The sequence below is a fragment of the Trichosurus vulpecula genome, unplaced genomic scaffold (assembly GCF_011100635.1).
Source record: "Trichosurus vulpecula isolate mTriVul1 unplaced genomic scaffold, mTriVul1.pri scaffold_43_arrow_ctg1, whole genome shotgun sequence".
Classification (NCBI taxonomy): domain Eukaryota; kingdom Metazoa; phylum Chordata; class Mammalia; order Diprotodontia; family Phalangeridae; genus Trichosurus; species Trichosurus vulpecula.
The window spans coordinates 104,950-129,659 of record NW_023494526.1 but is presented as its reverse complement, the minus strand read 5'-3'; the positions used below and the strand labels follow the sequence as shown (position 1 = coordinate 129,659).

Genomic DNA, 24,710 nt, shown 5'->3' with positions numbered 1-24,710 from the left:
AAGTGATGTTTTTGGGATATAGTCCTAGCAGTGGTATTTCTGGGTCAAAGGGTATGCACAGTTTTATAGACCTTTGGACATAGTACCAATTACTCTCCAGAATAGTTGGCTCCCGATTATTTTTAAAAGGGAAGGTAGTCCTAAATTTATATGCCTGAGCTGGGCTCCTTCTCCACAAATACTGGTTACACAAAATATCACAAGCCTACTTATCCAAGCAAAACAGCAAACAGAAACCAGAGAAGTGTCTGATTAGAATATGACATAAAATACTGAAGAATAAATGAGCTTTTCATCTGAGTTTCATCTGAGAGTGAGCGTTCAAACAAGGAATGAGCACGCAATCTCACTCAGAGCAGATCTATTCTTAGAAGTCTCTAGAATTTCAAGCAAGTCCAAAGACAAGACAGGCCTGACCTTCCATACACACATGCCCTTCCAAAGTCTTTCTTCATTAACCCCCTGGAGTTTCCTCTGCCCATGCTTCTCTCTCAGTAATGCCTCTCAAGTCTCTGAAGAGGATTGAGATAAGTCCGTGAGCCATGTGGGCACCTTTGTACTTGGCATTTTTGGTGTCAACCAAGAGGCATGAGAGGAACAATTAAGGTAATATTTACAAAGCGCTTTGCAAACTTCAAATCTGTAAATGCTGTCATTATGATGTTGTATCAGGAGGGCCGAGTTTATAATCTCAAAGAAGATCATAAACATGTCTGAAAGGTTCGGAATCGCCGGATAGAAGAAACTCTCAAAGTAGAAGGCAGAAGAATCAAAACATTTATTTAGGCTCCACAGTAACCAACCCATGAACCAGAAGCCCCATTTTGATATGTTGGTCATAATCTTCCAGGCCCAATAGGTACGCCTTGAAAGAGTAACCAGGAGGCTACAGAGAAACATGATTGCGTAAAGCAAAATCATGTTTCCCCCTTTATGGTAATAAGATTACCCACTGGACTGAAGTCTTTGTTCAGCTTCCTCCCGTAGATCAGCTCTGCTACTGGCAGCTCCTGCCTCAGCTGTGTCTGTTTCTGAAACTGAAGCTGCAACTGTAACTGACGATGTAACGGTCGCTGTAACTGACGTAACTGTCGTAACTGTCGCTGGCTCCAACCGGAAAAGGAAAGAGAAGAATCTTCAAGCTGTCCTCTCCCCTCTTATAGGGTTTTTGACATCATCAAGCTCCGCCCAAATGACCAGGGCCGATTGGTTCCTGAGTTGGCCCCTCCCCCTAGCATAGCCCAGGTTCTGGAGCTAACACCTCCCCTCAGCCAGCCCCATGACTCATCACACAGGAAGTTCTGGTCCTGCCCCGGAAGAGCAAGCCACAGTGTCCAGAGGCTCAATGAGGCAAGCTGAGCCATTCAAAGAAAACAAAAGCCATTATGGCTACACTCCACCCCTTGTTATAGGATACATAATCTAATCAGCCATGTATCCTAGAACATACATTGTGATCCAATTACAAAGGAAACTAAAACATATCATTCATTATAAAGCAAAACATATCATTCAGTGACATTCCCAAACATTGGTTAACGATTCAAATGCGATCCACCCCTAGATCCCAGCAAAACAATCTCTTCAATCAATCATCCCCAAAACAATTATCAACAATTCAAATGTCCACCCCTAAATCCTTGTATCCATTACATAGGATCAATAATATCATAACAATAAAACAACACAGCAAGGATAACACAAAATAAGTAAACAGAACACTATCATCATTTCCACCCCCCTTGAACGATTGGGGCTCAAAATCTTGGGGTGAGGGGTGAAGGTCTCATTTTCCATAGCTTCTTCATGCTGAAATTGGATGTAGAGATGGCCCTGCCCCCAAAAAGTCCCATTCCAGAGGTCATTTCTTTAACAAGCTGGCAGGAATTCCAAGAATGCTACATGCTTAGGCAGTCACCGGAAAGTGCAGGGTGCTTAAGCCTGAAGGAAACAAAACTAGCAACAAGGTTAGTCAAAACAAAGGACAAAAAGAATAGTCTGTGAATCTATTATTATAACCTATTCACGGTAAAATATATGGTTCAGGGGTACGATTTGGTAATTATTTTCCCCTGAATAGACAACTGTTACAGTGTTGTCCTTCCCATGGGCTATAACTTCTGCAGCCTTTGGAATATCATCTGGCTTCCGTTTTACCCATACCTTAGCTCCTGACTTTATTCTATCAATGGAGCAAGACCCTTTTGCCCCTCTAGTAGTTATTTTGGGAGGAGGGTTAGTTTTCACAAAGGGTATTTTTTCACAGGGGATAATAATGACTTGAACCATCCTATCATTTCTACAAAATTGTACAGGTTTTTTACCCATATTCTGGAGTGTCACAACAATTTCTTTTTGATAATTAGAATCTATCACTCCAGCCAATACATGTATTCCTTGAGCCGCTAATCCTGGTTTAGGTAATATCCGTCCAAGATGATTCTTGGGGATTCTCATACATACTCCAGTAGGGGTTTTTCTTATCTCTTTCCTATTTAACCTAAAATTCTCTATACAATGTAAATCATATCCTGCTGAACCAGGTGTTCCTGGACTTGGTAGTGGGACATCTTCCCTCACAGTCCAAAATTCAATGTTTTGGATCTCACATGTTTGCTGTTCTCTGATCTGCAGATTTGGGGTCATCATTCTGGCTAGAGGTGTACTCCCCCCTAAGGGTCTATTATTCAAATTACGTAAGGCAATAGACAAATTATCCTTCCAATGTCGATATGAATTATTTGAGCTTAATTTTCTCAGCTGTTCTTTCAACAATCCATTCATTCTTTCAATTAGCCCAGATGCTTGTGGGTAATATGGAATATGATATATCCATTCTATATTATTCAACACACAATATCTTTTCACTTCTTTGCCCTTGAAATGTGACCCATTGTCACTTTGAATCTGCATTGGGGTTCCATAATATAAACTTACAATATCTAGAGTTTTACAGGTGTTTTTCTGAGTTGCGTCTTTATAAGGACAAGCCACTAGTACACCGGAATAGGTGTCAACACACGTACATACATATTTACATCCTTTATCCTGGGGTAGTGGGCCAATATAATCTATCTGCCAAATTTGGGCTGGAACTTTTCCCCTTGCTATTTCTCCAGTAACTATCCTAGGAAGAGTTCGTTCTTTTTCTAATTGGCATATACAACACTCCTCTGTTATTTGTTTTAACAACGCATGAGAAATACTGATACCTCGATCCTGTGCCCATCGATGGGTGGCCTGGACCCCTAAATGGCCAGCAGTCTGGTGGACCCATCTTGCTAAGGCTGGGTCATCAGTTGGAGTCGGAGTAGGGACAATACATTCAGTAGCAATCTTTGCTAATCGATCCGCATGTGCATTGTATTCACGTTCTGGTGTGGTCAGGGTTGCATGAGCATCAACATGAAAAACTGACAGATCTGTAACCAAAGACATGTCCCATATATTTTCCCATAACTCTTTACCCCAAACTTGTTTGCCATGAATCTCCCAATTCTGATTCTTCCATATAGGCATCCACGTAGCTAATCCATTAGCTACCGCCCACGAGTCAGTAAATATATGACATTGTCCTCCTTTCTCTGCTCTGATGGCCTGATGCACTGCCATCAGTTCAGCATATTGGCTACTTCCACCTATCCCAGAACTTTCCAGAGTTCTCCTTGTACAGGGGTTATAGGCTACTGCTTTCCAATGTCTCTTCTGTCCTAAATATTTTGCTGTCCCATCAGTAAACCAAGCATGTTTCTTCTGTTCTTCATTTAGTCCGTCATATCCATTATTCCATTTCACTAAGGATGGTACCATCTGTTGCTTAGATTCAAGGGGCTTTTCATTGCTCTCAGTATCAATGTTCGCCACAGATTCATGTAGAGCAGAAACTCCATTTTTGCCTGCTCTGGACCTATTCTGAATATACCACTTCCATTTGATTATGCTTGCCTCTTGTGCATGTCCAATTCTGTGAGAAGCTGGGGTACTCATTACCCAAGTCATAATTGGAATTCCAGGCCTTAATACCACTTCATGACCCAGAGTTAGTTGCTCAGTTTCTACTAAAGCCCAATATGCAGCTAACAGCTGCTTCTCAAAAGGTGTATATTGCACTCCAGATGAGGGCAGTTTCCTTGACCAAAAGCCTAAAGGTACACTTCGGCTTTGTTGTTTTTGCCACAGACTCCAATTTGCATAGTCATCTTGTACAGTCACTTGTAACTCCACTGGCCCATTTTGCATAGGCCATAAGTCTAGAGCTAATTGAATAGCAGCCTTTGCTTCCTCAAAAGCTCTACTTTGTTCAAGTCCCCAGTCAAATTCATATTTCTTTCTGGTGACTTTATACAAGGGCTTTAAAATCTGTCCCAAATGTGGGATGTGGTGTCTCCAATAACCAAACAGCCCTATGAACTTTTGGGCCTCTTTCTTATTGGTAGGGGTGGGAAAATCCTGGATTTTTTGTCGAGCTTGTGGGAGAATTTCTCGCAGTCCTCTATTCCACTGTATCCCCAAGAATTTTACATTTTGAGCTGGCCCTTGAACCTTTGTGGGGTTGATTTCCCATCCTTTGCTTTTCATATGGTCAATTAATAATGCTAAACTCTCCTCCACCTCCTTTATATTCTTTCCCTGTATCATGATGTCATCTATGTAATGTGTAAGCTGTACACCAGGTAACTTTAATTCATCCAAATGTTCAGCTACAATCCTGTGGCAAATAGTTGGGCTATGAATATATCCTTGCGGCAGGCGTGTAAATGTATACTGTCGGCCTTGCCAAGTAAAAGCAAACTGATTCCATTGCTTGGGGTCTATTGGGATTGTAAAGAAGGCATTGGCCAAATCAATAACTGCATACCAAGTCCCTTCACGTTTTTGTATTCTCTCTATTAAAGTAACCGTGTCTGGGACAGCAGCATACAAGGGAGGAGTCACTTTGTTCAGCTGTCTATAATCTACTGTCATCCTCCATGTTCCATCTGACTTTCGGACTGGCCAGACAGGGTTGTTCCATTGAGTAGTTGTAGGGACTAACACTCCTGCCTCAACACATTCTCTTATAGTGTTGGCAATTTCATCTTGCCCACCTGGCACACGATATTGCCTCAAAGTAATTACTTCAGAAGGTTCGGGCAAAGTGATTGGATCCATCTTGATTTTCCCCACTAAGACTGCATTAATGCCTATTTTCCTCACAGCAAATTGGTATTTCCCTTCAGGTAAATTTAAGGTCATACCCTTCAAAATGTCTATTCCAATGATGTATTCAGGAATAGGCACAATAACCACACTATATTCTTTCTTGGGCAACTGTCCAATTTTCATCATCAATTTAACTTGTCTGGCTGATATTTCAGTCCCTCCTAGTCCTGTGATGGTAATAGGAGTTCCATGGCTGAACTTGTCTGGATTTCCATAAATAAGGGTGGCCTCGGCCCCAGTATCTATTAATGCCTCAGTTACCGTACTTGACCCATTTTTCCAATATATGGTCAAGTTAATGTGAGGTCTACAATCCAGCCTGTGTATTTCCTTAATTTGGACTGGGGCTCGGCCTGTTCCCTAGTATTCCCTTTCATATGATTCACTTGGGTTTGAAGGTTCAACATCTGTAGCATTTGCAGGAGCAGTTCTGATTTCCCTATCTCTCGTGTTATCAAGTCCTCTATACATTCTGTATAATTCGTTGGTTGGAATTCCATCTATCATTTCAAAACCTACCCCTGCTCTCAATAAAGTAGTAAACATTTCTTTCCTTGTTACTCTCCTTTGGCGCCAAGTTTGCTGGTTATTCACCCTTCTCTCTTGAGGAGATCTATCCCTTCCCCAGTCACCTAAGTCATATAACTGTAAAATCTTATTTATCACTGTTGTAAGACGGCTCCCTACTTCTCCAAGTAATAAATTCAAAATTAGTTGTTTATAAGCAGGGGGAGCTGTCCTAATTATTAAATTCCTATGAGGCAGTTCCATTGAATCATTGTAATATTTGTCTGCAGTTCCTGTCATAATGGCAGTCTTCATTACCTCCTCCTTTAGTCTCATGATACAATCTCTAAGTGAATACCAGGGTCTGTGCTCAGTGGGCCACATAGAATCAGTAGCATATCTCTTATTGCATTCCACAGCGGCTAATGCCAACAGAGTAGTCCTGCTATCACCATCTCCTTGCTGATGATGTTCCCTAAAAGCTTGTTGAACTAGAGGATCATGGCTGATACCTATGAATCTCATGCAGTCTGTCCCATCTACTGATATTCCACTGGCCCCTTGATCACTGAGTCTTACCATCCAAGATATCAATGGTTCTCCTATTCTTTGGCTGAATCTACTCAAAATATCTGTGACCTCTTGCGGTGAGAAATCTTCCTGAATTTCCCTTGTAACTGAATCTTCACCTCGGGTTTCTGTCTTCCTCCTTTGTATGGGTCGAGCCCTTGTCTGATCATTTAACCATCTCCTATTCTCTGTGTGAGGCACATCCTGAACCCCAGTAGTGTTTTGTGCCTCAGCCGGCTCTTTCTGGGCTGGGTTGAAATGCACTCTGGGCTTTTTTGGTCTCCTGTTGCTCTTAGCCACATTAATAGAAAAGTTCTCATTTGAGTCAGTTTGGTCTTCTGCTATCTGAGATTTCCCTTCTTCCTGTGGGGTAGGAGTGCCCCTATGTCTTTCACTTAATCTCAATCTTTCGTATACTAGCCGGTAGGCTGATAACACTATCCAGCTTTGCCTAGATAGTGATGCCCCTGACTGAATCCCAACTTCTCGTAAACACTTTTCTAAATCCCTAGGATCTCCTCTCCGTAGCCTTGGTTCCCAGTTTTCACAGGGTCCAGCTTTTTTAGCCAATTCTTTTGCTAGGGAGGAATAAAATGGATCCTCCCATCCTGGGATATTTATCTCTTCCTCTGGAATTGTTCTGCTTCTAAATAGAGATCTTATACCTAGCGATCCTGTTCGTGACGCCAAATGTATCAGGAGGGCCGAGTTTATAATCTCAAAGAAGATCATAAACATGTCTGAAAGGTTTGGAATCGCCGGATAGAAGAAACTCTCAAAGTAGAAGGCAGAAGAATCAAAACATTTATTTAGGCTCCACAGTAACCAACCCATGAACCAGAAGCCCCATTTTGATATGTTGGTCATAATCTTCCAGGCCCAATAGGTACGCCTTGAAAGAGTAACCAGGAGGCTACAGAGAAACATGATTGCGTAAAGCAAAATCATGTTTCCCCCTTTATGGTAATAAGATTACCCACTGGACTGAAGTCTTTGTTCAGCTTCCTCCCGTAGATCAGCTCTGCTACTGGCAGCTCCTGCCTCAGCTGTGTCTGTTTCTGAAACTGAAGCTGCAACTGTAACTGACGATGTAACGGTCGCTGTAACTGACGTAACTGTCGTAACTGTCGCTGGCTCCAACCGGAAAAGGAAAGAGAAGAATCTTCAAGCTGTCCTCTCCCCTCTTATAGGGTTTTTGACATCATCAAGCTCCGCCCAAATGACCAGGGCCGATTGGTTCCTGAGTTGGCCCCTCCCCCTAGCATAGCCCAGGTTCTGGAGCTAACACCTCCCCTCAGCCAGCCCCATGACTCATCACACAGGAAGTTCTGGTCCTGCCCCGGAAGAGCAAGCCACAGTGTCCAGAGGCTCAATGAGGCAAGCTGAGCCATTCAAAGAAAACAAAAGCCATTATGGCTACAGATGTCTCTTCATCAAATAAAGTTACTTGGACAGATAAAGTGGATTTTTAAATTCAAGTGTAGAACTCCTTTATCTCTATTAAATTAAATCTCCTTCCATTCAATTCTCCCATCATTCTGACCTGTCACAATGCTTTGGATCCTGGCTCTGTCATCCAGTATAGTAGCAATGTCTCCCAGTTTCAAGTCAGCTGAAAAGTCCCTTTGCCTGCCTCCTATGTCTTCATCCAAGGCACTGATATAAATGCTGACTAGGACGGGACCAAGACAGATTCCTGGCATACACTGCTAGGGAGCTTCCTCCAATCTGACTGTCACCCATTAAGGACCAATCTTGGGGCCCCAGCCATTCAACCAATTCCAAATCCAGCTAACAACATTATCATCTAGTCCATATCTGTCCATCTTCTCCTCAAGGGCAGTACTGGAGGCTTTGTCACATTCTTTGTTGGAATCCAGGTTTACTGTATCTACAGCATTCTCCTGATCCATGAGCTCAGTTATAGTGTCAAAGAAGGAAGGTTCATCTGGCATGACCTCTTTGTAATGAGGTCTTGATGGCCTTTATACAACCACTTTTCCCTTTCAAAATGCTCACAAACCATATCTTTTATAATGGGTTTTAAATTTTTTTGGGAGGCAAAAGCAAAATTCATTGAACCATAGACTGCAGACTCATCCATCTTCCCTTTTTAAAAAATACTGGAACATTTGTCCTCCAGTTGTATGGGACACACTACAGTAATGAAGACATTCATTGATCAGCTCAGCTTCAGCACCTTTACATTTGGCTATTACAATAGTCCAGGTAAGACATGACCTCTGGGCCTCTTACTTCCCTGAGATTCTATGATTTCTGTGACCTTTTTTTTTCCTTAACCACAAAAACATTTCAGTATTAGAACAGGCCCTGCAAAAGGAACCTCTGCCTAGGAACTGATGATGCCCTTCGTTCCTAATGCTCATTGGCTCTCTCAACTCTGAGGTTGCCCAGCCCTGGGGCAGACAAGAGAGTGTAAATTCTTAGTCTGGGAGATGTGGGGGGTAGTTCCCATGAAGTGAGGGCCATCTCGACTGTTATATCTCTGGGTCCCTCAGCCTCATCTTGTCTCCAGGATGCTGTGTGTCTTGCTCCCCAAGGATAGAGTCTGGATAGAGGTTCTGGCTGTGACCCTGCTGGTGCTGACTTCCCAGGTGGCTGCAGGCAGACGTGCCCCAGGTAAATAACAGAGCAGCAGCTTCTCAGAGAGCACAGGTGGGGCCCAAGGGGAGCACTCTTCTCTCTGGGCCCAGACCAAAGGAAGGACTTGGGACAGGATGGACCGCAGATAGTTGGACAGTAAATAAATCTGTTTTCAGGCTCCCCTCCCAACTAACTCTTCCTTTGGCCCTCCTTCCTTTCCCCCTTTTCCTCAGGGTTCAGGGACTTGAAGTGAGGAGGTAGAGGTGAGGAGGAAGAACATTCTAAGTATGGGGGACAGCCAGAGAGGGCCCAGAGTGGGGAGATGGAGAAATGTATGGGGGAAGAACAAGAAGGCCAGTGTCACTGGATAGCAGAGTGCTGGGGGCCTGGGAATGTAAAGTGTAAGAAGGCTGGAAAAGTAGGAGGGGGCCAGGTTGTGAAGGGCCTTGAAGGCCAAGCAGAGGACTTTATATTGGATCCTGGGGGTGACAGGGAGTCCATGGAGCTTGTTGATTAGGGGATGGCATGGTCAGAGCTGCCAGGGTCTCCCACCCCCATCTAAACTTTTCTGCCCCACTAAACATCTTCCCAGAGTCTGTCTCAGCTGCTGGAAAGGTTTCAATTTGGCTGTAATTTGGGAAGGAAGGGATAGACTTTTCTGGATTAGTTTCCCAGGTATGGTTTCAAGGACAAGTGAAGGTGGAGTTGGGGACCACCCCTGATTTTCATGAATAACATCCTGGTGCAGTAGGGGAAGGTCTCCCCATCCATCCCCTGGAGGCAGGTTAGAGGCAGACACTGGGCTGGAGGGGCAAAAGGGATGGACCCAGGATGGCTTTTCTCCTGTCTTCATGATCCCTTGTTCATGGGCTGAGAAAAGAGGTACAGGCCCAATGTTCCCCAACCCTGCCTCCTGTGGATCAGGCAAGGCTTGCCCTCTCTGCCCCCCATCTGCCAGTGTCATCTCTGGTCTCCACACTGCTGCTGCTCACCCTGAAGCTGGGGTCTGGATCAAGGAGTCTCTGCCATGACCCATCAGGGGAGTGAGATCCTTTGTCCTGGGCAGGGAGGGAGCCCTCTGGGATGGGACACAATCCTCTCCCAGCTGGTGTAAGTATTGTGGGGGAGCAGATAAAAGCCCCTCTGGCACTGTCCATGTTATTTCCCCTGCAGCCAGGCCTGGCACCTGGCCGGGCCAATCACGGTCTCCCTGGGATCCTAACCTGCTCTAGAGCCATCCTCCAGAATCTGACCCACTTTTGAGCTTTGTCACTTGCTCTGCCCCTGCCATGTGTAGCCCCCATCCTCCAGGGCTGGGCAGGAGAGAAGGGCCTTCTAGAGACAGTCTGTCAGGGCATGAGCAAGAGAAACCCAAGGGCAGGGTGATCTCCCAGTCCTAGCAGGGTGGTGGCTGCTTAACCCAGCTGACAACTCCAGGAACATCCTGGTGTCAGCCATGGGTGTACTGAGCACGTGCTGCCCCCATGTGGACAATCCTCCAAACTACACAATGTTGAAGTACCCTCCCAGCTAGAAGTCAGTCAAACTTTTACTAAGCCCTTACTATGTGCCAGGCACTGGGTTAACTGCGGGGGACACAAAGAAAGGTAAAAGTCTCTGGGAATGTCAACGTGAAAACCACTGTGTATAAGCAAGTTATATTCGGGATGCTTTGGAAATAACCAACAGAGGGAAGGCACTAGAATAATTAAGGAGGATTGGGAAGCTTCCTGGAAGATGGGATTTCAGTTGGGACGGGAAGGAAGCCAGGGAAGTGATGAGTCAGATATGGGGAGGGAGAGCATTTCAGACATGGGGACAGCCAGAGGGAATGTCCAGATTTTGGAGATGGAGTGTCTGGCAGGAGGTACAGCAGGGAAGCCAGTGTCACTGGATCACAGGGTACATGGGTGGGGGAGGGGTAGTCAGGGGTAAGGAGACTGAAAAGGTAGGAGGGTCAACATGAGAAGGGCCTTGAAGGCCAAACAGGATTTCTAAATTTGATGCTGGAGGTGATAGGGAGCCACTGGAGTTTATTAAGCAGGTGAGTGACAGGGTCAGATCTGTGCTTTAGGAAGATCCATTAGACAGCTGAATGGAAGCTGGACTAGAGGGGGAGAGCCTGGAGGCAGGCAGACCCACCACCAAGCCATTGCAGCAGGGCATGTGGAAGGTGGAGAGGGCCTGCATCAGGGTCAGGTGTATTCAAGATGCCACAAGGGCAAAATTGCCAAGTTTTGGCAACAACAGATTCAATATGGTGAGGATAACACTGAGGTTGTGAGCCGAGGTGACTGGGAGGATGATGGCACCTCACCATAAAAGGGAGAGAATCCATGTCTGTGAGAGAATGACACAGAGAAGGTCCTCTTTGTGGGAGGAACTAAGGGAGTGTGAATAGCCTTTGGCTTGGGCTGGAGTCTCATGTGGGTAGAAGTTGGAAAGAAGGCTAGAAAGGGAAATGGAGGCAGTGGTGGAGAAGGCCTTCCTTTCTAGGCTAAAGAATTTCTTTATCGGAACAGCAATGGAGAGTCATGGGGTGAGCTGGGGGCTCTGGAGAGGAGATTTTAAACCAAAGAAACCAGTTAGGAGGCAACTCCAGATGGTGAAGCTTGACCCATCATGCCTGGCCTCTGGAGCTCTCTCTTAGTTGCCAAAGCCAATGGTCTTTTCTTAGGCTTCATCCTCCAGGAACTTTTCGCTGAATTCGACCCTGTCAGCCTCCCTCAGCTCCTAGGTATTCTCTCCTCTCTGGGTTTTTGTGACTCTGCTCTCTCTTGGTTCTCTCCTTACCTGTGTAATCACTCTTTCTCAGTCCCCTTTGCAGGTTTATCATCCACATCCTATGCCCTAAATGGGGGTGTTTCCTAAGGCTCTGTCCTGGGCCCTCTTCTCTCCTCTCTGTAACTTCCTCAGCTCCCATAGAGTTCATTCCCATCTCTGTTCAGATGACTCCAAGGTCTGTGTTTCCCTCCCAGTGCCTGTCCAGCATTACCCGCTGCCTCCTGGATATTTCAGGCCCTGTCTCTCTAAGCTCTCTTAAACACAACATGTCCAAAATGGAACTCATTGCTTTTCCCCCAAACCCATCCCTCTTTTAGACTTTCCTATTCCTGATGAACATAATGCAATTCTTCTCATCTCATGGTTCATGACCTTGGTTTTATCTTCAGTGCCTGACTCTGCCCCACCCCCCCAGAGTCACTGCCATAACCTTCCTTACATGTGGCGGATAAAACATGAGCTGAGGAAGGAAACAAAGGTTCGAGCTTTTGTGCATATCAATTTATTAGCGATGTCTGCCAATTACTGTACAAACTGAGACCAGACTTCCTCAGCTTAGGCCTGGACCCTGAACATAGGATGAGACAGACTTTTATATATTAAAAACAAGGAATCACATAAGGCCAATGAATTAAAAGGAAACAAAAGAACATTAGGTTACTTGAATTCTAATTGGAGGAAGGATTAGGGACTTTCCAAGTTGGAAGAGGGAGAGCAAAGAGGTGCAATTCCCTGAAATTAGAAAGAGGTGCCCCCCTCAAGGGTCTGTGCACACTCAAAGGAGCATGGAAACACTGAGTGACTGAATAGAAGGGGGCCAGATTTCAGATAAGGCAGATGGGCAGCTTGGGATGTAAAACTGTGACAAAACTCCCTGCCTCAGTCTCCTGATCTGCCCTTCTTTGTGGTCCACACAACCTTGGGCCTTAGTTAAGGGTCTCTAAGCAGCAGGAGAGCTGGTCCAGCCTCCAGCCATGCATCCCTAGGTTCAAACAATGAAATAAGGTTTTCTCCCAATTCCCACAATTGAACACAATTTCTCACAAGACAGAAATTGGGCTCTTCCCATAATGGGATAGAAAGGGAGCTGAGCTAGCTCCAGAACTGAGTCACAAGATGCAGTCAGTGGGGTTCACTCAGTTCCCATAATTCATCACCTGCTGAACTAATCTCAATTTCTTCCTACATACAACCCTTTCTGCTGCTCTGGCCACCATGTGAGCAGACCCTCATCATCCCTCACCCAGATTATTATCATGGCCTCCTAATTTACTGTTCCTGTCTCAAGTCTCTGTTCACTACAGACCATCTGTCACACACCTAAAATGTATTTTTCCTCAAGAGCAAATCTGACTAAGTCACTCCTCTCCTCAGTAGACAGCACTGGCTCCCTATTGCTTCTGTGATCAGTTAGAACTTCCTCTGTTTATTCCTTCACTGGAACCCTCTCTTATATGACAATTCCCCTCTTCCTGTACTCTGTGATCTGTCCAAACTGGCCTTTTCCTCACAGACTGAATCCATCTCCCACCTCTGGGCCTTTGTCCCTGGCCATCCCCCATTCCTGGAATACACTCCCTGCTTCCCTCTGCCTCTTGGATCCTGTCTTCCTTTAAGGCTCAGCTGAAGCACCAGTTTCTAGGTGAAGCCTTTCCTGATCCCCCAAATGCAGCGTCTTCCCTCCTTCCCTACCTTCTACTCACTCGGATTCGTGCTGTCTGTACTTTTATGGACACTTGTCACTCCCATTTGAATGTAAAGCTGCGGATGGTTCCCTTCTTTATATTTGTATTCCCAGCATCTAACATAGTGACTAGCACACAGCAAGCACTTAATAAATGCCTGTTGATTGACTGACTCTCTTTGGGGAAGTACAGCAGTGCACAGAGAAGAAAGACTGTTAAGTATAAAGGAAGCTAGGAATCCATGAGTTGGGGTGTGAGGTGGGAAGGGCAGGCCAGGCATGGAGGCTGTTCACATGTTTGGAGGTGGGAGATGAAATGCTGAGTTTGGGGAGCAGCCAGTAGGTCAGTTTGACTGAATTGTATGTGAGGGGGACAATAGGAGATGCTGGAAAGGTAGGCTGGACTCAGACTGGGGAGGGCTCTACATGCTAAGGCTGGGGTTTTGAAATTTCTCCAAGGGTCCATAGGGAGCCACTAAAGGTTCTTGAGGGGGTGAGTTCAGTGGTCAGACTCAGACTTTTTAAAAATTACTTTGTCCTTTGTGGGGTGGATAGATAAATGATATCAGTCAGTCAATAAGCATTAATTTAGTGCTTCCTGTGTGCCAGGCACTGTGCTGAGGGCTAGTTTACACATAAAATGGAGTCATTTCCCACCCTCCAGGAGCTTACATTCCAGGAGGAGGGGGGCACAAGCCATGCCCAGGAGGGGTGATGGGGGAGGGGCCCTGGTCCACAGTCACAGGATTGTGAGCAGAGCCACACACACACAGCAGATCTCCAAACCCTTTCTGGTAGGGAGGGTAGTGTTGATGTGATTAATGTCCCTTGATCAAAGGGGAGAGGGGGGTGTGACCTGCAGAGTCTTGAGAGTGTGGGGAGGGTCTGTCACCAGTCCGGGTCTCTGCAGAGGGGCTGGGGTGAGGGGGAGTACAAAGATACACTGGAGGGGTAATGATCAGAGAGGTTAGACTGGGGTGAGGAGGACTTGGGGAGGCTGTTGGGTAAAATTTCCTGGGAGTGTTTGCACCAGGCTGGGTGTGGTTGAGAGGCAGCTGTGACGCAGCAGGCAGGCAGGACCGGTCCGGAAGATGAAGGTCTGGGTTCTAGTCCTGCCTCCATTCCAGATTTGCTGTGTGACCTCGGAAAAGTCGCTAGCGGTCTCTGGGCCTCAGAGGGGGTGGGGCTGAGCATGCGCAGGAAGGGCAGCGGGAGGCGGGCCATGTTCTAGTCGATCAGGCCCAGGTTGTGGTCATGGATGCGGGGGCGGGGTGTCCGTCAGGGCTGACCCTTCCTCCCGGTGTCCCCCAGAGCACTTCACGGAGCAGGGGAAGTCCGAGTGTCACTTTGTGAACGGGACGGAGCGCCTGCGGTTTGTGGATAGATACATCTACAACCGGGAGGAATATGTGCGCTTCGACAGCGACGTGGGGGAGTTTGTGGCGGTGACGGAGCTGGGGCGGCGCAGTGCTGAGTATTATAACAGCCTGAAGGATTACCTGGAGGGTAGACGTGGCCAGGTGGACACTTACTGCAGGCACAACTACGAGGTCATCGAGCCCTTCTCAGTGCGCAGGCGCGGTGAGTGCGCGCCCCCGGGGAGGGGAGGGGGGACCAGGGGAGCCCAGCAGGGACCCAGGGAGAGGGAGGGGGGAGCGGGGGAGGGGCGGAGCAGGGAGGGAGGAGAAGAGAAGGGGCTGGAAGGGAGCGCAGACGGAGGGGAGGCAGTGATGGGAGGGGGCAGGTGAGGAGGAGAGAAGGTGGGGGGGTCACAGGAGCAGATGCAGGAACAGGGGCCCCCAGAGCAGGGGAGAGACAAGGGGGAGCAGGGGTGAAGGGAGGGAGATGGGAGGGGAGAGATGGGGGACAAAGGGGGATGAAGAGGAAGGAACACGTATGGGGGAGGGGATTGGGATGGAGGGAGAAAGGAGGAGGGAGGAGAGGGAGAAGAAGGGGAGTGACAGAGGGAAGGGGGAGAGACCCTCCTGTAGCAGCATGGATGTTGGTTCCTTGAGTCCTTTTTCCTCAGTCAGATTCAGATTGTTTTCCTCCTCCTATTTTAATGGGGATAACTTGCATTGGGAACAGGCCACAGACCCTTCACCACTAAATAACTCCCATTCATACAATGCTAAGTGGTTAAGAGGCAGCCAGGTAGGGCAGTGGTTAGAGCGCCAGGCCTGGAGTCATCTTGCTGAGTTCAAACCTGGCCTCAGACACTTACTAGCTCTGTGACTCTGGGCAAGTGGCTTTGATGAGGTCAGAGTTGGGAGAGCTGGTTCATCAGATGTGACAGGATTCCCTTAGACCTTCTCTGTAGCCAAGGGGAGCTTTATTGATCCAAAAGCAGCGGGCCTGAGACTTAGCAAGGAGCCAAACAAAGGCACTGATGGAGGGAAGGGACCAGACTTATAGAGACAAAAAGCTACACAGCCTGTAGGATGATTTTAGGGCTTCTTGTGGGGGCTGGAGATTTAGGGATATGATAAGCCTCACAGGGTAAGGACAAGATAAGGGAGTCAGGACCGGACACAAGAGAAGGGAAGGAGACTTTGGGGTGCCAGGGAGAGAAACTCATCTCTTAGGGTACCTTTGTATTAAGATACATTAAGGCATCCCCAGGAAAAAGGCAATTTAGTCCTTAGGGCACTGTTTGCACCAACATCAACTTAACCCTGTTTGCCTCAGTTTCCTCATCTGTAAAATGAGCTGGAGAAGGAAATGGCAAACCACTCCAGTATCTTTGCCAAGAAAATCCCAAAGAAGGTAACAAAGAGTTGTACAGAGTTGAAAAACGAGAGAACAGCAACAAAATAGTTAATCTAAAATTAAATTCCCCAATTCCTGAGTGCCCAGGCTTCATGAACCTTTTTAAGTTATCAATAAAACTGTCCCTTTTTTATTCCTGAATCTAAGCTCAGCAGAGACTTCCCATGCTCTGCCCTCTCCTGTCTCAACCACATTCTCTCCCTCTCTTCCCCCTCCAGCCTTCTCTGATAACACAGACTCTTACACCTGAGGCCTCATCACTGAAATTGTCTTTCTCCAGGGACCCAGACATATTTCTGCTTCTCCCAGGGCCCCTGGACTCTGGGTCAGGATGCTCAGGTTTCTACTGGGCCTAGGTGTTCCCCACAGCTCCCCTGATTCAAAATTTCTTCAGTGGATTGAGAGCATCTCTTAATATTAGAGCTAGAAGTCTTCCTGAAAATAGTTTATTACCTACACTTATGATCTGCTTTGGAAATAATCCATTACAACGTAGCTATTTACAATGAGAAATCTGGCCTGCTAATTTCTTCCCATATCACTGAATCCTGACCTGAGACTGTGATAATTCAGCACCATGGACTCCCCCCACCTACTTCCTGCTACTTCAGGGGGACCTTAAATGTCTGCCAAGATGCCCATTTCTGGCCCTGGGGAGGAGAGGAGGCCTGAGCCTGGTGGTGGATCAGGTGACAGAGGTGGGGGCTGGACTAGAAAGACCTGCTCTGGCTCCCTCACTCAAGGTCTTTCTTCTTTCTTCCAGTTGAGCCCGAGGTGACTGTGTATCCATCAAAGACGGCTCCCCTGGGACACCACAACCTGCTTGTCTGCTCTGTCACTGGTTTCTATCCTGGGGACATTGAGGTCCGGTGGTTCCTGAACGGGCAGGAGGAGACAGCTGGGGTTGTGTCCACAGGCCTGATCAGCAATGGAGAGTGGACCTACCAGATCCTGGTGATGCTGGAAATGACCCCCAAGCGTGGAGACGTCTACACCTGCCAAGTGGAGCACTCCAGCCTTCAGAGACCTGTCATCTTAGACTGGAGTGAGATAGAGCTCCCTCACCCTCCAGTTCTAACGTTGCTCAGGACATGGAGCTAGCTCTGAGATCCCCTCAGTGTGTGTCCTGTGCCTTCTTTTCTCCTGCCCTGGGCTAATACAAACCCCATGTGCTGCTACCCACCCTCCCCTCTTTCCCCAGCACAGCCCCCTCATGGCAATGCTGAACTAAGAGCCGTGGAGACCTAGAACCTTGTCAGCCTCCTCACTGGCCCCAGTCCTGGGAGCTGGCCTCCATCTGGGACTCTGTGATCAGCCTATAGACCCCTTTCTCCTGGGGTAGGGGAGCTAGGCTTTGAGATGGATTGATGTCAGTGTCCCCTGGTGAGCTTTCACTTCCTGAGTCCTGAAAGGCCCTTCCCACATCTGTCCCTTCCCTTCTTAGACAGGATTTAACCACCTTCTCAGGCTCCCCTCAGACCCATCTGCTCCCCACATGGGCCTGGTTCCTGGAGGGAAGGTTTTGATCCCTGCTATCTCTTCTCCCCAGGAGCACAGTCTGAATCTGCCCAGAGTAAGATGCTGAGTGGAGTCGGGGGCCTCGTGCTGGGGCTGATCTTCTTTGGGGTTGGCCTCATTGTCCACAGGAGGAGTCAGAAAGGTGAGATAGTCTGGGGAAAGTCCTGAGCCCCCTCCCCTCCCTGACCTTCTCCAGGAGAGCGAGAGAGGATATTTAATTGTGCTAGAAATCTGGCCCCAGGTCAGGGGTGAAGGGGTGGTCTGGCTCTGGCTTCAGCTCTTCCTCCTTAGGTGGTGAACAGGCCAGATCCCATGGCTCAAGGGTCTCAAGGAATCTCATATTCACTACTAGAGACAGTCTTGGGAGAGGGGTCTCAGGTTCCAGCCTTTAGCCCCTCCCCCCTGCCATTCCCCCTCCCCGCATCTACTCACACAGTTGCAGCTGGATAGATAAAGCATCAATTAAGTGCTTCCTTTGTGATATCAGGTACTGAGCTAAGCAGTATTATGAGTCCCCTGTGCCACAGTGCTCAGAACCACGGTGCCCTTTGCTTCTATGGCTCTAGAATTTACCAGGATTCGTATGTCTGTCTTTCTTCCTTTCCCAGGAAATCAGGGTTCACAGCCAACAGGTAAGGTCCTTCTACCCAGGTGGGATCAGGGTTCTCATAGCTACAGCATCTGCCCAGTGGGGCCTGAAGCTAAGAAGAGACTTTGGGACCCTTAGTTGGAAGAAGTTGTTGTGCTTGTGGCTTCAGACCCCCATGTAGACTCTTACATGCCTGTTCTCTGTCCTCTGCAGGGCTCCTGAGCTGATCTCTGAGGCTGTGTCCCCTGGAACTGTTGTGTTCCCAATGCCTCCCTCTCACATTTGGAGGCCCCTGCTTGTGCCCAGATCTCCAGGAGGTTAACTCTGCTGACCCCTTCCCTGGAATAGCTCCTTCCCTGTACCTTCAATTCTGTCTGGACTCTTTGGCGTTTCCCCAACAGAGCTTCAGAGACACCCTCCACCCTCCTTTGTTTCTGTACCTTTTTAAATCCATTTTTGTCCCTTGAGCCTTCGCCCTAATAAATGAGAGGACTCAGAATCAACTGGTGTTTGGTGACACGAAGACAAAGTGAGGGGAGCAGAGGAGGTAACTTCATCACTTAGGATCTGTAGAATCTGTCAAAGTGTGAAATGCCTCCAGAGGTGCAGATTGCGATCCATCTACACCTTTTCATCCTGGGTGCCTCTTGTCCATTTTCTTCCAGGATTCCTACAGAAGTTGATTAACCAGCCTGCTGGTGGCCTTCCTCTACATATCTTTATGTTACATAGATACCAGTGGCCTTCACAAGCTGTCTGCCCAGAAATCCTTAGCTTTCCTCTGTGAAGGGCCCCCCTCATTCTGGTGATACCTCTCTCTGATGACTTTCCTTCTACCACTTCTGCTCAGTTCTTCTTCGATGATATGCTGTAGCCTGTGCTTGCCTATCATGTGCCTCTCCATTGCACTTTTAAAAAATTAAAGTTGTAGTGATACATTTTGTGTTTATGTTATGTTCATTGCTTAATATATACCCTACTCCCACTGGCCTTCCCTCATAACAGAATTTTTACTCAAAAGTTCCATAATCACCATCACGTTGATCACATATAACCCAACAGTGTATGCAACAGTGCATACCCATAGTCTCCCCACTTCTTCCGTGAAATGTTTATTTTCTCTTCTCTGTGGCCAAGTTGTGTTATCTATGATTGTTACGGCTGAGTTAGAGCCCAGCCCTGCCCTCCTCGGACCTCGATGCCCAGGGGCCTGCTGAGATATGGGTGGAGCCAGGAGGAGGGGTCTCGACTTTGTTGCCTCCCTAGCAATTCCAGGTCTTTGCCCGGACCTGCTTGAGCACCTGGAACTTCCGGCTCTCCATCTCGGCTTGCCAGAGCATATGGAACTTCTGGTTCTTTGCCTGGGCTGCCTGCTGGGTGAGTATGTAAATTTATTCACTTGAAATGTTTAAGGTAGTTTGGGAAAGAAAGATTGAAACTGGAGATACAGAGGGTAAAAAGAAAAGAAAAAAGTTTGGGAAGGAGAGAGAGACTGGTATGGAGGAGTTTGATTGTGGGGGTAGAGGCTGTAGTTGAGTTCACGTGGCTCGGGGTCCATGTGCTCTGGGCCACCTCCTCCCCCCACTCCACCTTAGGAGCTGAAACTAAAAGAAACTTGTAACCTGTAGTTAATGATGAAAGGTTTTATTGAAACTGTGGGTATTCACTATAAGAAGGATTTTGATTTGTATAATCATGAAGCTCTGTCTATGTAAGGTATGTCTGTGTTAAAAATGTTAAATCTTACCGTTGGTCAAGGAAGCTCCCTGCCTGGGAAATTAACATAGGCAGGCTCTTTTGTTCTCTATGGGACTTCCCAGCCCAAGGTAATTTACCTGTGGCTGAGATTTTTATCATGGATAATCCTGAGTTCCTCTTTAACTCACCTTTGTCAGTTCTGCTCAGCAACTGAAAAGGATCCCTCTCTTCTCATGCTGGGGTACACAGAAGGGAGGGGATACTAAAATTGTTTTAGCTTGCTCCTTTTGCTTGAAAGGAAGTGGCTCACCTCTTTCAAATTCCTTAGGCTTTTTGTTAATTCAAACCTTTTTTGTAAAAGCGGAAGAATTAGTGTCAGGGATTGGAATGCATAAGATGAAGCTTGGAGAAAGCGGGGTGCAAATAAAGTTTTTTCTTTTTCTTTTATAAGATCATTCATGGCCAGGCAGATATTCCTAATAAAGTGTATTTAAGATATTAATGTATTAATATATGTTATGCATGTATTTATATATTAATGTATTAATGTAGAAATACCAGAAGTCACAGAATCAACAATTCCTATGAAAAAGTTTTTCAGAAATTCTGTAATAACAAAGAATTCAGTTGTTATAATGCTTTGAAGGTATAGGAGTGTGATTATCAAGCCTGTATCATCTAAAGCTGTATTTATGTTAATCTGGAGGTTTATGGACTAATTTGTGAATGAATCCAAATGTTTAAAGGTTGTTTTGCTTTAAAGAAAGGAAAATACTTTTGAAATATGCTCTGTAAACTCTTTTTGTATGATTTTCAGAAGGCCTGCTGAATCTCCACCTGTAAGCTAATTGGTTGCAGTTTTCTGTGAGTTATCCAAGTTCTGGGTGAGATGATATGATGCTTTTTTATGGCAGATCTCTGTAATCAGAAATAAGCAGGTAGTGACAAAAGAGAAGTTGTAGAATATTTCTGTATTAATGGGAAAAGTTAAATGTGGATTTGAATTCATTCTATCATCTAAAACATAAAGATAAAATTATATGGCTCAATTCTTTCAGATCAGGCATAATTAGAGAAGAATAGGAAGATTGAAGAGAAACTGGTGCAAATGTGTTAGAGCAGTAATTTATGATCTTAAGGGGAAGATTTTATGAACAAGGGAGAAAATGCTTGCAAGCTATTTAGAGCTAGTTTTAAGGATGTTCCTGAAGCAATGTAAGATTATATTCATTCAATCTTGCCATTCGAAGACTTTATGGGACTGTTAACTGACTGTTTTTCTGAGTCTAACTCCAGGTGTGAGTATGAAGGAAGGCTGACCCAAGATGCCAGCAGCCCTGTGAGAGGGCAAGCATGAGCTGCAGGTATGATTTCTTGGCAGAGTTGAGGGGGCAACTGTTCAGCATGTGCTGAGGTGGGACCGTCTTGATCTGATGCCTCAACTGAAACCTGGCAGTCTAAGCCTGACTCAGTGCAGCTTGCAGTTTAACATGGCCTCTGCCTGGAGGTGACAGGAAGCTGGGGAAAATATGGTCCCCTTACTCTGTGTCCCTACACTCTTGGTGGCAAAATTTCTATTATTAGAAGGTTTTGTAAGCACAGTGAAAATCTAAAATATTGATTATGGAACATCTTAGATTACTATAGGACTGGGAGTAGCACTTTTGCATAGGTCCATATATGAGTTATATTTTCTCTCAGTAATGGTATGGAGACAATTAGGTCAAGGGCTTGTGAGAATATTATTTTGCTATTTGGTTAATATCAAGCTTGTCTAAAGCTTTGTTACAATTAGTAATGTTAAAAGAAGAATGGTTTGTGTATTATCCTGTAAATGCCATCAAAGAAACATGGCATGACAAAAGTTTATGACATTATATGTACTGTGTTGAAAATTGGTTATTTAATGTATTTATGTATGTACTGGAGTCTCATCCCTCTGGTGGGGAAAATTAATGATGAGTAACTGTGAAGTATAAGAATTTGGTTTCTGATACGAATTTCTTAAACAGAACAATTGGTCAAGGTTCCAATTTTGAATTTGTAAAATGATCAGGGTTATAAGGATTAGAAATGTAACTTAAAATTCTGCTAAGATTACTCTTGTAGGAGAATGGATAGAAAGCTTGTTCCTGCAAGAAGAGAAGAAGAAGAAGCCTGTGCTGGAGATGACTGGAACAGATACCAAGGACCAGAAGACTTGATGCTCCCTGCTGGACAGCTATACAGGGAAACACTTTTTGAATCTTAAAGGGACAATTGCATCATTGCTTTTCCTTTTGGGTCTATGTATCTGTATTCACAAAGGGGACTGCCCCCTTTGATTTGTCAATGCGTCATTCAATCTTTCCAATGTTTATCTTACAAGGGGATAGTTAAAGGAAAAAATTTGGATGTACCTGTAGTGGTGAGGTATCAGCAATAACAAAAAGGGGGAGTACGAGTTAGTGAGTGGACTACTGATTGAGTGGAATATTGAAGTAGCAAAACAATTATTGATTATTGATAGTTTCAAAAATTATTGGTATTTTCAAAACATTTACCCATTTCCTAATGTATTCTTGACTATTTTCCATACAGTACCTTATGTTCTTTGTTTGGTCATAATAAGTTTTTGTCTACCTTGTGTCCTTAGGATAATGAAGGCTATGTTTAAGCCTTATTTCATAATCAGAACATTATAGCAGAAATTACCCAGGTGTTACAATTGGCCACTGAGGAAGGAGGGGCAGTACATGAGAACTTATAACCTGACAGTGTTATAGACGACTTTCTGAGTCGTATTAAGACCTTGTTAACCCCCAATTGGCTTAGTCATGTCTTAGAGACTGTGGCCATTGTGGGGGCCTTGCCTTTTTTGCTATGTTGTACTCCTTTAGTGACGAGTATGTTTTTTGGGGCCCTGTATACAGCCATTGAGTCAGTACCCGTTGACTCTTGGTGCAAAACGAAAAGGGGGAGTTGTTACCGGCCGAGTTAGAGCCGAGCCCTGCCCTCCTTGGACCTCCAAGCCCAGGGGCCTGCTGAGATATGGGTGGAGCCAGGAGGAGGGGTCTCGACTTTGTTGCCTCCCTAGCAATTCCAGGTCTTTGCCCGGACTTGCTTGAGCACCTGGAACTTCCGGCTCTCTGTCTGGGCTTGCCAGAGCACATGGAACTTCCGGTTCTTTGCTTGGACTGCCTGCCCGCAGGAAGAGTAGGGGAGGAGAGTAGGTGGAGTTGGGGCGGTCCTAGTTCCTAGGTATCTTGATTTTTACCTGTCTTTCACTCATGTAACCAGAGAATGTACCTACATCACTAAAGATATAAAAATGCTGCTTGCTGAAATAATAAACGGAGTCATTCACCATCTTTTGGCTCCCGCCCCATACATTGTCCGCGAGATCAGGCTCTTTGCTAGGCAAAGGCCTGGGGCTTGGGGGGAACCCCGAGTTTGTTGTGAGGCTGGGGACTTGCAACATATGATTCCATAACATTCAGCATCATCTCTCCCTGTCCCCCCCCCCGCCCCATTTTGTAGTCTTGAGTGTGTTTCTTTCTTGGTTCTGCTCACACTGTTCTGTATCAGTTCATTTAAGTCTTCCCATGTTTCTCTGAATTTTTTCATTTTTATTGTTTCTTCTGTTGCAACACAATTCCCTTACATTCATGTGCCACAACTTGCTGAGCCCCTCCTTTGTTTCTATTTCTTTGGTACCACAGAATGCTGCTGTGAATATTTTGATATATGTTCATATCTGAAGTTTTTTTTCTGTCTTTGACACCCTTGGTGTATATGTTAAGGTGTGGGATCTTAGGATCAAAGGGTATGGAGATGTTGACATCTTTTAGCATAATTCCAAATTGTTTTTCACAATTGTTGTACCAGTTCATAGCTCCATAAACAGGGCATCAACCTGCCTGTCTTTGCGTAGTTCTTCCCACATTGACCATTTTTATGTGTTATCACCTTGGAAGATTTGCTGGGGAAGAGGGGAGACCTCAGGGTTGTTTTAATTTCATTTTATCATTGTTTGTGATTTGGTGCAAACTTGAGAACTATTCATTTCTTTTGAGTGCTACTGGAAAAGGCTCTTGGCCTTATAGATTTGTGTTAGTTTCCTACATGTGTTGGATAATAGACCTTTATCAGAGACATTTCATGCAAAGAAGTGTTACCCTATCAACAGGTATTCTGGCTGTTGATCTTGTCAGGCAAAGGCTTCTCAGCGTCAGGCACAAAACTCTTTTCTCCTCTTAGTTTCCTCTAAGTCTTATAATTAGCTAACGATTGTCCCCCTTGGCCACAGTTACGAAATATACTTCCAGCCATTTCCTGGGCCTTTGGTAGTAGTTTGTTAGCTTTTTATCAGTTCCAGTAACTGAGTCTTATGCAAGATCCCCCCTCAATTAGGGCTCTTTGGGGTGAGTAGAAGGAAATGAAATTTTTAAAAATGACCATAACATTTGCACATAATGCTTAGCAGGAAAGGCTTTCTGAATGAGTGATTTTTGTGGTCAGTTCATTTCCATGCAAGGAGTCGGGCTGCCCAGAACTTGCCTTTACGTAATGAAGTTTATGGGAGGCTGTTCTTGACCAGCAGCAGAAGTGTCAAGATGGGTGGAAATGAGGATGCTGGGCCTCATCTGCTCCACATCCAAGTTGGGCTCTTCTCCCTCTTCAGAGAATGCAGAAGCCTGTCAGGGTCAGAGGAGTAAATGTGAGCTAGGAAGGGAGAGAATGGCAACTCCCTAAAAGGCTGGTGGTGGATGGGACACCCAAGACTGCTCAGCGACTTTTCCTTTT

General features: G+C 45.9%; 1 protein-coding gene across 1 annotated transcript; it reads left to right on the top strand.

Annotated features, from left to right (window-relative positions):
• The first annotated feature begins 8,720 nt into the window (after positions 1 to 8,720).
• LOC118833345 (H-2 class II histocompatibility antigen, E-S beta chain-like) lies at positions 8,721 to 19,168 on the top strand. Its single transcript, XM_036740705.1, has 6 exons — positions 8,721 to 8,919; positions 14,663 to 14,932; positions 16,884 to 17,165; positions 17,670 to 17,780; positions 18,247 to 18,270; positions 18,441 to 19,168. Exons 1-6 carry the CDS (start codon positions 8,817 to 8,819, stop codon positions 18,452 to 18,454), a joined length of 804 nt encoding a protein of 267 aa, XP_036596600.1. The 5' UTR covers positions 8,721 to 8,816; the 3' UTR covers positions 18,455 to 19,168.
• Positions 19,169 to 24,710: the final 5,542 nt, after the last annotated feature.

Excerpts from the sequence above, each read along its gene's own strand:
- LOC118833345 (XM_036740705.1), top strand. The coding sequence starts at position 8,817 with ATGCTGTGTGTCTTGCTCCCCAAGGATAGAGTCTGGATAGAGGTTCTG. Across the intron at positions 17,166-17,669 it reads ACCTGTCATCTTAGACTGGA|GAGCACAGTCTGAATCTGCC; the intron begins GTGAGATAGAGC and ends TCTTCTCCCCAG. Across the intron at positions 17,781-18,246 it reads CCACAGGAGGAGTCAGAAAG|GAAATCAGGGTTCACAGCCA; the intron begins GTGAGATAGTCT and ends TTCCTTTCCCAG.